General features: G+C 38.1%; 1 protein-coding gene across 3 annotated transcripts in view; it reads right to left on the reverse strand.

The window, feature by feature from the left end:
• CSMD3 (CUB and Sushi multiple domains 3) overlaps positions 1–16895 on the reverse strand; it is a 587056-nt gene that overhangs the window by 492627 nt on the left and 77534 nt on the right. For all 3 annotated transcript variants that reach the window (XM_053944919.1, XM_053944910.1, XM_053944900.1), the window contains exon 2: positions 13346–13568. In XM_053944919.1, coding sequence (XP_053800894.1) covers positions 13346–13568 — 223 coding nt within the window. The remainder of the gene's footprint in view (positions 1–13345; positions 13569–16895) is intronic.

The following is a 16895-nucleotide window of genomic DNA, read 5'->3' on the forward strand; positions in this document are numbered from 1 at the left end:
AAACAATTTGAATGATAAAACATTCACTTCAAACTGTGCAATGTAACATAATCTATAGGAGTCACTTTTCAGCAATAAGGTATCACAATCACAATGTAATACAGGTATCAGAGAGACAGAGAGAAAAGTTCTCCAGGTAAAGCCATATGCCTGATGTTCTTTCTAATTAGTGTATATATAAATACACACACACAAAGATATATTTGCACAAAACCTCAAAGGATTCTTTTGGCTTTCTTCAGACATACCAGTTAAAATAGAATGCCTTTCTTCAGAGGTAATAGAAATAGTGTATTAATACAGGAACCAATTGTACAGAGTTTAGTTTAGTAGCAATATATGGTTGTTCCAGATATATTCTGATTCAGTTATCAACTTTATAAGGTATTTTTATTGATATTGTCACTGCAACAATACAAGGTGAATTTAACAGCTGGTTGAAGAGTTACCTTTCTGTCATGTAAACAGGTCTAACAGTTAGACAACCCTGTAATAGAATCATACTTTCCCGAAGACAATAACTTTCTGGACAAGACTATTATTGTGATCATTCTTTTCCTTTTTATAACTGAAACATAGATGAAAAACTAATGGCCACAAAGAGTGCTGGTAGGCTGTGTTACAGTGTGTATAAATGACCTCCAAAACAAAAATCAGCTTTTCTTCCTAGGTTGTTTCAAATGCCATGAAGCAATTTAGCAACACAAAGAAAAGTGAATAAGTAAAATTTTTGTTTCTCAGAAATGAGCATACTCACCTCACTATAAAACTGGCAACTGCACTCTTCATATATAGGTGGTTACCAGTTTAAATTAATTACCAGTTTACCCAAAGAAGACAGATAATAAATCTCAAAGGCTGTAAAAGAGGTTTTTTTGTATTATATGAGAAGTAAACAAGCTAGTCCAATATCCATCAGTCAATTCAAAGCAGCCAAACTGGCCATCCAGTTCAGAGAAAGATATCCAATGGAAAGCTGATAATGGGAAAGTCTCTTCTACAGTCAGTTACTAGAAAGTTACCTCCACCTACAAATAAAGATGAAATTTTAGTTGGTTGCTTGGGTTTCATTTAGTTTGGCTTGGTTTGGTTTGGTTTTTAAAACTTACCACTCAACTTTAGATTTCCTTTCTAGCTAACTATTTTTTTCAAAACCAGCAAAGACGTTGGCTTCTCTGTAGTAATGTAAGCATAAATTCAAGTGACAAGTGGCACCTTGTCCAGACAAGCACATTCTTTTATCAGTTTTAATTATCTACCTTTCTCTCTCTATCAGTGTCTAGACTTTTAACATCATATAAAAATATTCCTAAGAGTATAGAACAATTGATATGTTCTTTCAGCTTTGCATTTATAAGCAGAGTGCAAAAAATTTTATTGCTTCAATGTATTTTTTTCTTAAAGCAAACTTTTCAGATTTAAATAAACCCTCTCTGTTTAAATGTTTTGTCTACTCAGAATCCATCTCAGAGCTGAGTATCTGTTTATCAATACATTTAATTCTGTTGCATTTCTTTCAATTATCTGTTTCTCTTATCTACAGGTTTTGCTGTATTTATTATTGTGTCCCTACCAATTTTCAGTTCAAGATTCCAAATATCTTCTGTTCACACTGTATTTCTTTATTTTGCAGGATTTATTTTGGTTGGTTGTGGAGTGAAAGTTTTCCTAGTAAGAATCATTTAGTTCTGTTACCTATCTCATAGTTTTCCACTTTGCTGGTTCCTTCTTTCCTTTTTTAATGCCCTTTGTTCTCTCCTTCATCTCCTTTGGTATTTGTTCCTGTTGCTTTCTGTACCCTTATCTACTCATTGGTCTTTGTCTAGGATTTTTTTATTTTCTCTTTGTTTGTGGCAGGAGAGTATAATCCATTTGGTTTTGTTCACTAGTCCCTAAATTCTCAAATGAAATTCCTTTCTCTCTTCTCTTTCCAGGCAAATAATGGAGAAATCTAAACAACCATGGAGCAGCTGAAATAAAAATCACTGTGATAAGAGACTTGAAGTTGTTTCCAAAGTGGAGAATCCCTAATTTGATCCTAATCAGCTGACAGTATCTCCTCTAGTTGAAAATTTGGGCAGGAAGTGAACCGTGATGAAAGAAAAATGTGTATTCTTAGGGCATAATAAACAGTCTGAGCTGAAAAAAAATCAGAGCTACAGTTGCTAATGAAAACTTTTTGAGGTACAGTACAATACTGGAAACTTTTTGAGGTACAGTACTTTTTGAGGTACAATGATTAATTGTCTCCCTATCAACAAGTCCTGGTCTACATCAATATCTGAAAAAATGTAAACAGGAGAGTGAAAAAGAAAGCTCTGTAATTTTCAATTGTCAATGTTAGTGGTGAATGAAGACTGCAAATATTCCACTCTGACATGTCTTAAAGCCCTAATAACCTAAATGTTGGAGAGCTTGTCTCTGACAGATTTAATCTAGAACCTCACAGAACTGACATTTTTCTTTATTTTATTAGTATTCTGCTAATTTGAGCAGCTGTTATATTAGTAGATGTAAAGTACAGAATTAACTTGGAGTTAGATACTCCACCTGCTATTTAAAGTGTCAATAATCTAAATTAATTGATAAAATACTCTGAAAGGGTCTTTATATGGTTTAAGAAGGAATTATTCATATGAGAAACAACTTACAAAGACAAAAAAGGATACACATACAAGAAGTAAAATGGATCTACATACAAGAAAATTTGGATTCAGGAAGGAGAACCCTCATGGTATTTTGCCCAGACAAGACATTGGCTCTAGCTCTGGGCACCCTGCACTACATCTTGTAGTAGTGTAGATCACCTAAAGGGAGAGGAAATGGGAAAAGACAGAGCAAGTAAAACAAGCCTTAAAGTCAGGAAATTCTAGAAGTGGAAACCCTGATATAGCAGAAATAAAGAAAGAAGGAGGCAAAAGCAAGGCAAAAATGTGGGTTTTTTTTTCACTTTTGGTTTTGATGAGAATCAGTATGAGTGTCGTGGTTTGACATGGAAGTGAATTTTTTTCCAGGAAGTTGGGTCAAACCAATCAGTGGTCAGGTTTGGATATTGGCACCTGGAGTGACCACTGAAAGTATGGACACGCCTCTGAGAACACAGGGGGTTAAAAGCAAGAACTCCCAGGAGAACTGTCTCTTTTGGTTCCGGTCGTCAGAGAGTGCAGACTCCCCCCCTGCCCAGCCTTAGGCTGGGTGGGGGAGGGGAAGCCACGCGGCCTTGTCCAGGTAGGCCGAGGGGGCTGAGGGTCTGGAACCCAGCCAGCTCCTGTGGACGGAAGGGTGGAGAGAAGCGGAGATGCCTTTGCCCCCCCCATGTGGGAAAAAGAGACGGAGAGCCTGGCGGCACCTGGAAATCTGCCGGCAGAGGAGAAGGAGAAGGGGGGGGAAAATGCCCAGCATGGGAGGCGGAATGCCGGACTAAGATATCGGCCGTCCAGGGAGTCTGAACTTTTAACCCTTTCGAGGGAATGAGGGCTTTTTGAAAGTATTACTCCTCCTTGATTTGTAGTGGAAGAGAGATAGTCCGGGACCTGAGATGTTAGAAGAAGAAATATTTAGGTGGGAGGAGATGATGAAGTAGCTTTTTAGCTGGACTTTTCTTGTTAGCCATGGACTGAACCAAAATCTCCTGCAATAGAGACTGCATTTTAGGGGGATGCAGTGGTGACCCAGGGAGACCTGTTTCAGCTTCGAACAGCACAAGAATGGCGAGAAACGAAGAGAGCTGAAGAGGGAATGGTGATACCCTCTGTCTTCGGGAAGAAGATGAGTCCTGTTTTTGGACCCCTCGGCCCCAGGGGAAAATGGGGGGGACTGTAGTCCCAGGATGAGAAACTGAACTGTTATATCTTTGGGTCCGTGGCAAAGCATCCTTAAAGGAGCCCTATGAGCAGTCTGTCCATGCACGGTGGTGAGAGCACTGTGACATGGAAAGGAGAGTGTCACACTGGCAGATTTTTCTTCCGGGCGGTTGCCATGTGTGACAGGGAAACACAGGGGGGCAGCTGTGTTTCCTGGGGGGCCTGTGGTGCAAGAGAGACTTCTCTCTCTCCCTTGATAGTTTAAGCATAGATTACCTGAAGGGTGGTAATTTGATCAAGAATCCCGGGTGATGTTTCATGGCTGGGTGTGTTTGGAATTGGGAGGAGGAGGGGTGGTTTTAAAAGGTCTTCATCCTGGATTTAGTTTATGTGTTTTCTGTATTAGTAGTAGTTTAATAAAGTTTTTTTCCTCTGTTATTAAGCTTGTGCCTGCTCTGCTCTGTCCCTGATAACATCTCACAGCATTTATTTAGGGAAGGTGCATTTTCATGGGGGTGCTGGCATTGCGCCAGTGTCAAACCATGACAATGAGAAAGAGTGGAACACTTGCTCCAATAATAATATATAGTGAATATATACAAATACATAATAGCCTAATCATTTCCAAAAAAAACATAAGGTAAGGAGTTTGGCTGGGGGTAAAGGATCCAATATACACATAAATATTCATAAAGAAATATGAATAAATTTCTAATGACCAGGAGAAGGAAAGGGTCAGGGTCAGAAAAAAATGCTTATTGGAGCTACCAGGGTGGTATTAGTTGACAGAACAATGTTAACAGAATAATCTAATAGATGCCTGTTTGACACAGACTGATATCTACTGAAAGAAGAAACACATATGTGTCAGAATAAGAAATGCAAAAGCAAGCAGAATTAGTAAATGAGGACACTGGAAGATTCTGATAGTAACAACAATTATTCTTTTGCTAGCCTTTCTTCATCCAAGCTTTCTAAGCTAAATTTGACAATTTAGCACATGAAAGAGGTAAATTGTAATTCTTTCACTTTAAAAATAGAAAGTTTTAAAGGCAAAATCTAGTCTTCAAAAAATATATTTTTCCCCCTTTTAAAATTGGGCATTGTTAGCATTTAACTTAGTGCTATTTCTTTTTTAAGTAAAAACATGAAATTAGGAAAGTATTCTTGGTTTCGCTTTGGATTTTGTTGGTGATTTTGTTTTGATTTGGTTTTGTTTATCCAATGTCCTGAATGGTTTTCAATTAAAATTTAGATGCAGAGAAAAGAACAGATAATTCTATGATTTTAAAGCTCTAAAATAATGATAATAATAATAAAGTAAATTATTCAGAGAAAATATACCTTAGATTTGTGACTGGTTTTGAGCTAAAACACAGTGTTTGCTCATGTTGTCAGTAATACCTGGCACATTCATTATGGAGAGACAGATATCTAAGAAGGTTTTCAGGCCAGGAGCAGGCACTGGTGGAGTGCTCAGCTCACCCAGATGGGTGTTCTCTCACCAGGTTGGAAAAGCACTTATTCTGCTCTTTGTGTGGTCCTGTAGACCACTGAGACAGGTCTAACTCCTAAGCATGGTCAGACAAGTCAGTCTGGCTTCTTGTTCTGGCATCTTTGATGGCTTTCCATCCCCTTCTTAGTTACTGTCGCCTTGCCCCAGAGCCAACTAAACAGACAATTCACCTACCTGCAATTGTAACAGTATTTCATATGCATGAATATTAATAATTAATTGTAATTTTACATATTTTTGCAGTCATCTTTTTCTCTGCTTTGCCAAAGCTGGACCAAAAAATTTGATTTTAATTTTACAGTCAGTATGAGTCTGTTGGTTAAGTACCAAACTCAAACCTTTGGAAGTACTTGAGTGAAGAGCCAATACCAAATTATATTTAACACTAGGAGCATGCTGAAATTTTAAAGATCTACTTATTAATCTACTGAAAATGTTGTTTTCTCTGTAGGGGGAGTAAATGATAAAAATGTAGGCATAATCAGGGAGTCAGATGTTTTTGGAGAGCAATTCAGCAACAGAGGAAAGGTAGCAGATGTCTCCAGTAATTTCAGTTAATTTCTCCTATTCAGCTCAGCAGCACTGATCAGCTAACCTGTACATTTAATTCTTGGTGGCCTCAGCAGGGAGTGTAGATGAAAGGATGATTTATCTTGCTTAAATACAAGAGATTAAAAACTATGAGTATTAACTCCCCTTTTAAACACTATGTTTAAAGCTTCCTTCCATTAAAGTTCCTGAGAGAAAATTAACCACGAGTCATAAGAGAAAAGATTTTAATATAATTAAATCTTTGGACACAGACATGTTATCAACATTTAGAAATATCTCTGTAGATACATGCTGATCTTGCAGACTCTCAATAGAAGGAAAATATATATATTTAAAATATAGATATTTACCCAGTGATAAAAAAATCCATTTTGTGGAATTTCCATTCCATTCCACAACTCCACTTATATTTTTTTTTAAATAAACATATTAATAGTTCTTTTCACTTATGTAAACAAATTAATCACAAATGATTATACTATTTTTCTAATAGCAGAGCTTTCCAAACTTCTGTACCATGTCTGTCCTTATGAAGACACACATGATGGAACTTTATGATGATTCTTACCACAACATTATGGCAGGCTAATAATTTTCTAAATAATTTTATTTTTAACTTTGTAAAATACATAGTTTCAGCTACTAAAAAATTGCTTTCTGAGCATAAACATATGAACGCTTATTTTAGTCAACATACAGAGACAGAAATATACTGGATTAAATGCTTCAATTTAGTATATTCAATATATTTAGTATATTCAATAAGTACAATTGCAGAAGGGATGCATTTTATTTCTGTGTCTAAAATAGATCTGAATTTATTTCATTGATTTCAATGCAATGTTAATTTTGTCATGAATATTTAACTGGCAAATAAATGTACTGGTTAAATTAATTAACTGGTTAAGTACTAGTAAATTTAGAAATATATTTCCTTGGAACTGCAAACAGAGTTTGGGAATATAGTCACATTATTGTTCAAATATTTAAAGCTATTTTGAATACTACACTGTAAGTTGGGGTAGCTAATTAAAGAAAAAAAAACAAGTTTTAGACAACTGCTGAGTACGACACCTCTTTTCAAATTCAATATTCAATTCAGTTTTCAATTCTAAGCACCTAACTCCTTAATTAAAAAAAAAAAAGGAAAAATACCAACATGCTTTTTGATATTTACTAACAACATATTATGTCTTATGCTCAGCAATTTCTTTTAAAAAGAAATAAGAAAACAAGATATTATCCAGGTTGCAAAGTAAAATAATTGCAAGGAAATGTCAGGGTTCATATTGCCACAGTCATCCATCTATATATGCACCATATCACTGCCACTGAGCATGTGCTTTAAAACTAATAATGGTTTCCATGTGACTTTCCAAGGACTGACAAGAGAAGTACACAATGAAGAATTCATATAGTTAGGTCCATTACTTTTGCTTTATAGGCAAGTAGTAAATAATTTTCTCCCAGATTTTTTTATGCAGAGTCAGGACCCAGAGAAAACCAATAACCCTTCCTGGCTCTGACAAGCCTCAGCTGGTGGCACTGCCACCTGCCACGGTCCATGGTCCCTGGGCCTCTGTTTCAACCCACCCTGAGGCATCCTGCTGCAGGATCCCCATCCTCTGTCCCCATCCCTGCCTCCTGCAATGAGCCTCTCAACCCTCCTCTGTGGGGAGCCCTGTGTCCTTCTGCTCACAGCTGCACTGTCTGGAGGGACCCCAGCCCTGGCTCAGGCTGGGCAGTGGCTGTGCTGGGCCCTGTCAGAGTCCCTGCTCTGCCCTCCCTGCTCAGGCCCCTGCCAGGCTGTGCCTGAGCAGGGTCTCCTTGGCTCCTGCCTTGTGCCTATGTGGAGCAGCTAAGATAAATAAGGCTAATACAGTGAACTATTTACAAGTTGCACTAAAGACTATTTTCGTAACATGCAAAAGGTATCATCAGATGACTCCTACTGGCTTTGCAAAGCAGTTGATCTATGTGATGTTTTATTGGTTCAAGCATACCTTCTGCTAATTTCATTAAAGCATAGGATTTCTTATCACTAGTGCAAAAAAACACCTTTTTTTTCTCAAGCTGGGCACTCAGAAAATTGAAAACATATTATAAGTATAGCTGAAATGATTCTTCTTGTGCCACACAAAAAAAAAAATGAGAAAGATGGAAATTTGGAAAAAAATGGAACAGGAGTTTTTATTTTTTTATTTTGTGGGGAACTAATTGTATAAATGTGAAAGAAAGGGTACACAAGAATCACAAATATGCATTGGGGAGACAACAAGAAAGCTCTAAAAATAGACAGTGACATGACCCAGAAATACTCCCAACTATGAAATTTTGCCAAAAGCTTATTTCAAATACAGGAAGCAAAACTGTGTTTCTGCAAACAAACCTTTTTTTTTAGGTGATTACTTAAAAATGAATATGAGTATGGTTTACGAAAAAAAAAATTGCATAAAGTTCAGAGTTTTAAGTTATTCTGTATTTAGAGTTTGAGGCAAAGATTATAATGTGAAATAAACTAAATTAAGCATACACAATAACACAAAGATGCAAGTGAAATACTGACTACACTTTCCATAGGGGTCATATCTGACATGCTTCTTTTCCATTTATTATTGTTTAGCTGCCATTTAAGCACCAGGTAAATCAGTTAAAAGCTGTTAAGCATTTGCTGAAGGCATGCAATGCAATTTCAATAAGATTTAATTCTGAGGAGACCAATTAGACAAAGTACAAAACTGGATGAGGAGGGAGTCAAAGGTGATGAGCTTCACAAATAGTTGAACTGCAAAATCATTTCATTCATATAGACAGTTATGACACAGTATTAAAGTAAAATACACTAGTGGTCTTGTCTATCCACGTCAATTTTTTTAGCTGTATAGTTAAATATTTTTTCAAATACATATATGTAGTCCCCTGAAAATATTTTTGCCTGTTACAAAATTAAAGGGAATGTGAAAAGTGTAATCTGATTACACTTTCATTAATGTCACTAAGTAAAATATCAAAATACATTGTTATGCTAGAAGGCTAGTTTCCCCAAGCAAATGTACCTCAGTATAACTTCACTTATTTGTAAAAAAGAAAACTTAAGTAAACATCACCTCACTAATTACTACAGCAATCTGAGAAAATAAATGTCACTATGAAAGATTTAGTAAAGCTTGAGTAATTTCACTGTCATGCTTTCTTAATTTTATAGCCAATTCTCTTTACTCAAACAAATGTGTACTATTCTTCCACACCCACACTCTGGAAAGATCTTGTAAGTCTTGCAAAAGTAGTCTATTTCAAGCCCTATATTGAGGCTTACTCATCTTTTCCTTTTTAAGTACTGACTGATTCTTTTCTCTTCCACATAATTTCTTACACTGTTCTTCACCAGAATCTAATGGCATCCTAAATATACAATACTGAAACATTTAAGCATAACAGGTTTCCTTGACTTTCTTTTAAGATATTAAAACACTCTGTATTCTAAAGCTCCAGCATTGAAAATTTAGTTTAATTTCAAAAGAATTTTGCACACATATATCTATAAGTGCATATAGATAACTATAAGTGCATATATAGCTATCTATATATTTATGTATAGATACACATGCATATACATGAATGTATGTGTTCACACAAATACATATAAACCATTTCAGCAGCTTGAACAAGGCATAAAGAAAAATAGTTCTGCCTTTACAAGATATTATTTTCATCTTCCTTTTAGCCTGCTAACTATCTTCATCTGCTTTCCCTGATGCTTATTTAAACTGTAACTCAGTAAGAACCATTGGTTCCTAACTGGAATCATAGTTTTATTCTTTGCACTTGAGCAGAACATTGTTCACATACTCCTTGAGATTACAGTTTAGCCAACCAAAGTTTTGACTGACAGTGAGGGCCTTTTCAGGCTCCAACATTCGAGAAAATCTCAGTTTTATCTTTTGAGGAGTGAATAGAAAGGAGAAAAACTTGTGGAAAACAGCTCTGAAATCCTTTATCTGTGGATTCCCTCTTTCCTGCAGCTGATATCAAAATTGCATTCAAGCACTTATGAAACAGAAATGAAAACACAGAAGTACAAGGGAAAACAATTTCATTAGAGATTGTCGTGGTTTGACATGGAAGTGAATTTTTTCCAGGAAGTTGGGTCAAACCAATCAGTGGTCAGGTTTGGATATTGGCACCTGGAGTGACCACTGAAAGTATGGACACGCCTCTGAGAACACAGGGGGTTAAAAGCAAGAACTCCCAGGAGAACTGTCTCTTTTGGTTCCGGTCGTCAGAGAGTGCAGACTCCCCCCCTGCCCAGCCTTAGGCTAGGTGGGGGAGGGGAAGCCACGCGGCCTTGTCCAGGTAGGCCGAGGGGCTGAGGGTCTGGAACCGAGCCAGCTCCTGTGGATGGAAGGGTGGAGAGAAGCGGAGATGCCTTTGCCCCCCCCATGTGGGAAAGAGACGGAGAGCCTGGCGGCACCTGGAAATCTGCCGGCAGAGGAGAAGGAGAAGGGGGGGGAAATGCCCAGCGTGGGAGACGGGATGCCGGACTGAGCTATCGGCCGTCCAGGGAGTCTGAACTTTTAACCCTTTCGAGGGAATGAGGGCTTTTTAAAAGTATTACTCCTCCTTGATTTGTAGTGGAAGAGAGATAGTCCGGGACCTGAGATGTTAGAAGAAGAAATATTTAGGTGGGAGGAGATGATGAAGTAGCTTTTTTAGCTGGACTTTTCTTGTTAGCCATGGACTGAACCAAAATCTCCTGCATTTTAGGGGGATGCAGTGGTGACCCAAGGAGACCTGTTTCAGCTTCGAACAGCACAAGAATGGCGAGAAACGAAGAGAGCTGAAGAGGGAATGGTGATACCCTCTGTCTTCGGGAAGAAGATGAGTCCTGTTTTTGGACCCCTCGGCCCCAGGGGAAAATGGGGGGGACTGTAGTCCCAGGATGAGAAACTGAACTGTTATATCTTTGGGTCCGTGGCAAAGCATCCTTAAAGGAGCCCTATGAGCAGTCTGTCCATGCACGGTGGTGAGAGCACTGTGACATGGAAAGGAGAGTGTCACACTGGCAGATTTTTCTTCCGGGCGGTTGCCATGTGTGACAGGGAAACACAGGGGGGCAGCTGTGTTTCCTGGGGGGTCTGTGGTGCAAGAGAGACTTTTCTCTCCCTTGATAGTTTAAGCATAGATTACCTGAAGGGTGGTAATTTGATCAAGAATCCCGGGTGATGTTTCATGGCTGGGTGTGTTTGGAATTGGGAGGAGGAGGGGTGGTTTTAAAAGGTCTTCATCCTGGATTTAGTTTATGTGTTTTCTGTATTATTAGTAGTTTAATAAAGTTTTTTTCCTTTGTTATTAAGCTTGTGCCTGCTCTGCTCTGTCCCTGATAACATCTCACAGCATTTATTTAGGGAAGGTGCATTTTCATGGGGGTGCTGGCATTGCACCAGTGTCAAACCATGACAGAGATGCATTTCTCTGCATCTGCTGACTGTTAAACATTTAAGCAAATTTATATCCTGCACAAATTTGAAATGTAGAATTTTATTCTTCTAATTTCCTTGTAGTACCAAGTTACATATTCCTTTTAGTGATCAGATGCCAGATTGTTATGCAATAGTTTAAAAAAACATTATCAGTGTATCAACACGTACAGCAAAATATTATGAAAACACATCCCTTTCTTTAAGCAGCATTATGGAAAGTAGAATGAAACTGGATGTTCCCTTATTAGGAATAGGTATTACATTCTTTATCACAGGATAATATCAGGGAATGGTTTCCAACACCACTGTCATGGGAAAGGGCACCTTTCTGGTTACACAAAGCCAAGGCTTTTCTAGGCAACTTGTTCCAGTATCTTGCTGCATTCTTTATACAGGATTTCTTCCTCATACCCAACATTATTATAGATCTATAGAACTTTAAGGGGCTGGAATGTACCTTTAAGATCATTTAGTCCCAACCCCCCACAGGGACACCCCCCAGTAGACCAGCTTGCTCAAGGCCTTCTCCAACTGTCTTTGAACACTGCCAGGGCTGGAGCATCCACAAGCTGTTACAGTGTCTAACCATTCTCGCAGTAAAAAATTTCTTCCTAATACCTAACCTGAATTTCCCCTCTTTAAATTTGCACCCATTCCCCCTTGACCTATCACTACAGTTCCTGATGAAAAGTCCCTCTCCAACTTCCCTGTAGACCCCCTTCAGATACTGGGAGGTTGCAAGTCTCCACAAAACTTTCCCTTCTCCAGGGTGAACAGCCCAGCTTTCTCAGCCTGTAGGGGAGCCTGTCTTAGCCTGTAGGGGAGGTACTCCAGTCCTCATCTATGTTACGGGTTCACGTCCGATTTTTCATCTACAAATATCCCCAAGTCTTTCTCTGCGGGACTGCTCTAAATTCATTGATCCACTAGTCAGTATGGATACTGAGAACCGACCAGGATGCTACACTTAGCCTCATCTCACTGGCCCACTCCTCCAGCCTGCTGATGTCCCTCTGGATAGCATCCCTCCCCTCAAGCAAATCAGCTGCACCACTCACCTCGGTGCCATCTGCAAGCTTGCTGAGGCTACACTCATTTCCACTGTCCACATCATTAACAGAGATATTGGATAGTATTTGTCTGAATGCAGACTCTTTGAGGGACGCCACTTGTTGTTGATTTCTAATTGGACTTTAAGCTGTTGACTGCAACATTTTGGATGTGGCCACATGGCCACATCAAACAGTCCACCCATTCAAATACAAATTTCTCCCATTTAATAACAAAGATGTTGTGTGGCAATGCCAAAGGCCTTACAGAAGTCAAGGTAGATGACAAATTGACTTACAGACATCAAGGTAGATGATAGCAAAGATAACTAGTAAATGTATGAGCAATATATCTATTGGTATTGTAGAATTTTTACGTATGCCATAAAACCTCAGCCTTCCAGAACTGAACATCTGGGCTAAGACTCTAAAGTAGGCTCTGATAGACAATATTCTGTGGCACATCACACTCTTGATATCTAAAATGGATTTTTTCACTTTTGTAAACCCTTTTTGTTAGAAGATGTTCATATACAAACGCATACACAAAAAAATTACCTAGTCTTGCTTAATTAAATTTTTCCTGATCTCTATAAAAAGCCCCCTGTTGTAAAAATTACAAAAGTTCCACTGCTTTCCACTGGATCATGCAAACTAAAACCACCACAATTTAATATTCACTTTGCATTAAATTTATCCATGCTCATATGCTTCTTCATTAATTACATTTTGTTGAGACCAATTTTATGAGGGCTAGATTAATTTCAGCAGTTACTTTAACTAGAATTAAAGCACGATATACATTTTGACACCTGATTAATTAGAGGAAGCACACCTAAAAGATTAAGAAAGAATCCCTAATTTAAAAACATTAGCTTTAACTATTTTATCATATACTTTTTATTTATTACTAAAAGTGAGATTTTAATAATATTTATTCTTTACCTTGTCCTAAAGTTTGCAGGGTGAGGATGCCCATCATATAATGACAAATAATCATATTCTTCTTCTAAAGCAAAAGATTGAAAGACGATCTGTATTCTGTTTCTTTCTTCTGCTATTATAACCCAGGTACAGTTTGCACCATTTGGATATCCATATGGGAAGCCAGGGCTTTCTATAGTGCCATTGAGTCCTTTTAAAGTTCCACCACAGGTATAAATAAATCCTAAAAAAACACCAAGGAAACAAAAGTTAGTAATCCATTTTTATATCAACCTGCAATAGAATACATCACCAGAATTCATGAATTCTGAAAAAATATCAAAATATTTTTTAGCAACTACTGCATTTAGAAAGGTAATGCCCATGGTTTTTACACAAATGCTGGCCACTTAATGCAAAACAATCCCACCTACCTAACAAATGTGTTTTCCATACTGTTTATCTAAAGACATATGGTAGCATCTTTGAAAATAAATATAACAACATCTATGACTAAATTTGTTTGCTTATGAAGCAAAGTATTCACATCAACTCCCTTTTTTTTGTCAAATGGGTAAATAAGTCTCTTTGGATACAGGTCTGATACAGGTGAAACCTATTAACCTTGTCCTTTTCCTCCATGTATTTTGCCTCTGGAAAAGACTGAAAGTCTATTTATTATGAACAAGCTTTTCCCAATCAATAATTCTGGGTTATGAAAACTCTGTCCTTAAGGGCTTAATCTGAAATAGCCATCTGTTGCATCATTGTATCATCTCATGTAAATATTAACAGTTTACATCTTTTGACTGACCCTATGTGGATGTTGTTTAACTGCAGTGATCAGGTAGGGCCCCAGAGCTGCTCCCTCACACAGCACATCTGTTGTACATTGGGTTGGTTCAGTGAGAGATTTTAATAAATGTTAGGTCAGTTCTTTGTACCCCTATTTTCCCCCACAAATGGTTCACTCCAAGCTGCTTACCACAGGAGCTGTTACATGTCAATCTTGTAGCCACTCCCTGATTCTTCTTGAAAGTTCTGTATCACTCACCCCACCTTTGCACTGCTATTTGTCCCAGAACACTGTACCCACCTCTGTTATGTTCCCATAGGTTGTTATAATCTATGTCACTCCCCTGTTGTCTGTCCCTATTGGGCCAGAGGGGTTTCCACCCCTATCTGCCCACCCCCTATTTAACCTAATGCCTTCTATTGTCCATTTGCCATTTTGCCTTGCACCGTGCTGGGAATGGTTGCTCTGCCCATCGCTGTGACCACGCGTGGAATAAAACATTCTCCAGTAAGCAAGCAAAGTGTGCCTCTCTCATCCCTTCACTTCCTCTCAGTGTGAGGCTACCAAAGCTGCATTACCCACACCGGAGCACTCAGCACTAGCAGGGAGGCAAACGCCATAGCCCTGGAGCGCCCGTTCACGTGGCAGCTGCGGTCTCACAAAAGCAGAGCTAGTCAGGCTTTCCAGCTGCCTGAGGTCGTAGCAGATAAAAGCCACACACATCCACACCCCCCCTCCATTCCCCCATAGTGGGATGGAGGAAAGAAAGAAGAGTAACAATAAGAAAATTTGTGGGTTGAGACAAAGACAGTTTAATAGGTACAGTAAAAGCTGTGCATGTATCAAAGCAGATGAAGGAATTCACTGGCTGCTTTGGCAGGCAGGTGTTCAGCCACCTCCAGGAAAGCAGGCCCACATCAGGCCTAATGGTTACATGGGAAGACAAACACCATAACCCTGAACATGGTCTCTTCCTCCTTCATTCCATTAGTGTGGTCCCTTCCTCCTTCTTTTCCTTGCTTTTACCACTGAGCATGCTGCCATACGTTCTAGAATATCTCTTTTGTTGGTTGGTGTTATCTATGTCCCATCTGTGTCCCCTCCACATTCTTGCCCATTCCCAGAAGTATGAGAAGCAGAGGAAGCCTGGATGGTGTGTAGGCACTGATAAAATGTTCAGCATTGTTTTGGTCACAAATCTAAAACATAAGACCATAGGATCTACCACAAAGAAAATTAAGACTATCCCAGCCAAATTCAGTACAGTGCTGAAAAATTGTTCTGCTGATAGATCCTTTTTAAAATGAACCTTCTTAAATGTCAGAAATTACCCCTACATCTGAACCCTAACTTTTCTTGGATTATAACAAATTTCCTTTTTATATAGAAAATCCATTTTCTGGGAAAAATAAGAGAACAAGAATAATTATAAAAAGGCCTTTCCCAAGTCACTGTGCGCTGATAGGGCAGGTCCTTTTCTATACTTTTGTTTCAAGTTCTAATGCTCAGTTATGGCAGTTCTTTGGGAACTTTTTTGAGACTTCCGAATATTTTTTATTTTCCACCAGCTTTGTAGTCTGAATGTAGGTCTACATCCCCTCTCCAGGCTTTCTGCACTCTTATCCCTTAAATATTAGATCAGCTTTCCTGCTTTGCCTTTTGCCCCCCTGAAAATTCTCTTCCCCAGGAATGCTCAGAGCAAGCCTCCTCTTCTAGTGGAGGGATTTCATCTGAGAAAAAAGCACAAAGCACTGAGCTGCTCTTTCACAGCAACATGATGTACATTTCATAACAAACTACAAACAAACAAACCACACGCAACTCTTAAATTATACACACATGTATACATTTGAGCTCGTTAAATCATCTTCTTTATGGAACATTCACAAGCTTGTCTTCACATTGAGCATTTAAATGTACAGAGGGCTCTTTCCTTGAAGTACTAAGCAGAAATCTCTTGAGATTTTACACTGTGTATTGCTATTTGTGTTTTCTTGACAACAGAAGAGTAGCATGCAAATTTTTTTTTATGTCAGCTTTTTCATATATATTTACAATGGTGAGAAAAGGTGCCTCTTCTGAAGTATGACTGCTTTTTTAACACAATTATCCATGTATCATAGATATATAGGACAAAAAGGGAAGGGAACATACTCTTAGAAAGTAATTAGGGTTTTGTTTACCTCATCTGACATGTATAGCAACTTTTACCTTCTATCGCAAGTTGCCTTAGAGAATTCATTCTCATATCAGTGCCTGTACAAACTTCATTGCTAGGAGTCTGTTTTATTTATCTCTTTCTGCATCTCCCTCATATACTTGAACTATTTTTAAATCTTCTTTATGTGTTATTATTTATTATTTAAGCTCAGCTGTTTTATTTAGCATTTTTGGAATACAATTTTGCACAAGACAATTTGGAAAATCAAACTATTTACTCATAAGATCTACATCCTAGAAATTTAACACTTCCTACCAAATACAATCACTGTAATACATCTTTTTAAATAGCTGTGTGCACACATTTATTAATCTAGCTTTTCCTAGAAATCTCTTGCTGAGGCCTATTTCAATAGAGTTAGAGAAAAAAAACTTAGAGACTTGAAAATTAAATAGCATACACTGCTAATTTTTCATCCATCTCTCCAGACCAAGTGTGGAAAGAATAGCATGAACTTTGACTCAAGATCATAATACTGCTCCATAATCCAGAACCTTTGTTGCTGTACCTATTTCATGAAAGCTTTCAATTATATATGGACTATTCTGCTAATT

This window comes from Vidua chalybeata, chromosome 1 (genome assembly GCF_026979565.1).
Source record: "Vidua chalybeata isolate OUT-0048 chromosome 1, bVidCha1 merged haplotype, whole genome shotgun sequence".
NCBI lineage: Eukaryota > Metazoa > Chordata > Aves > Passeriformes > Viduidae > Vidua > Vidua chalybeata.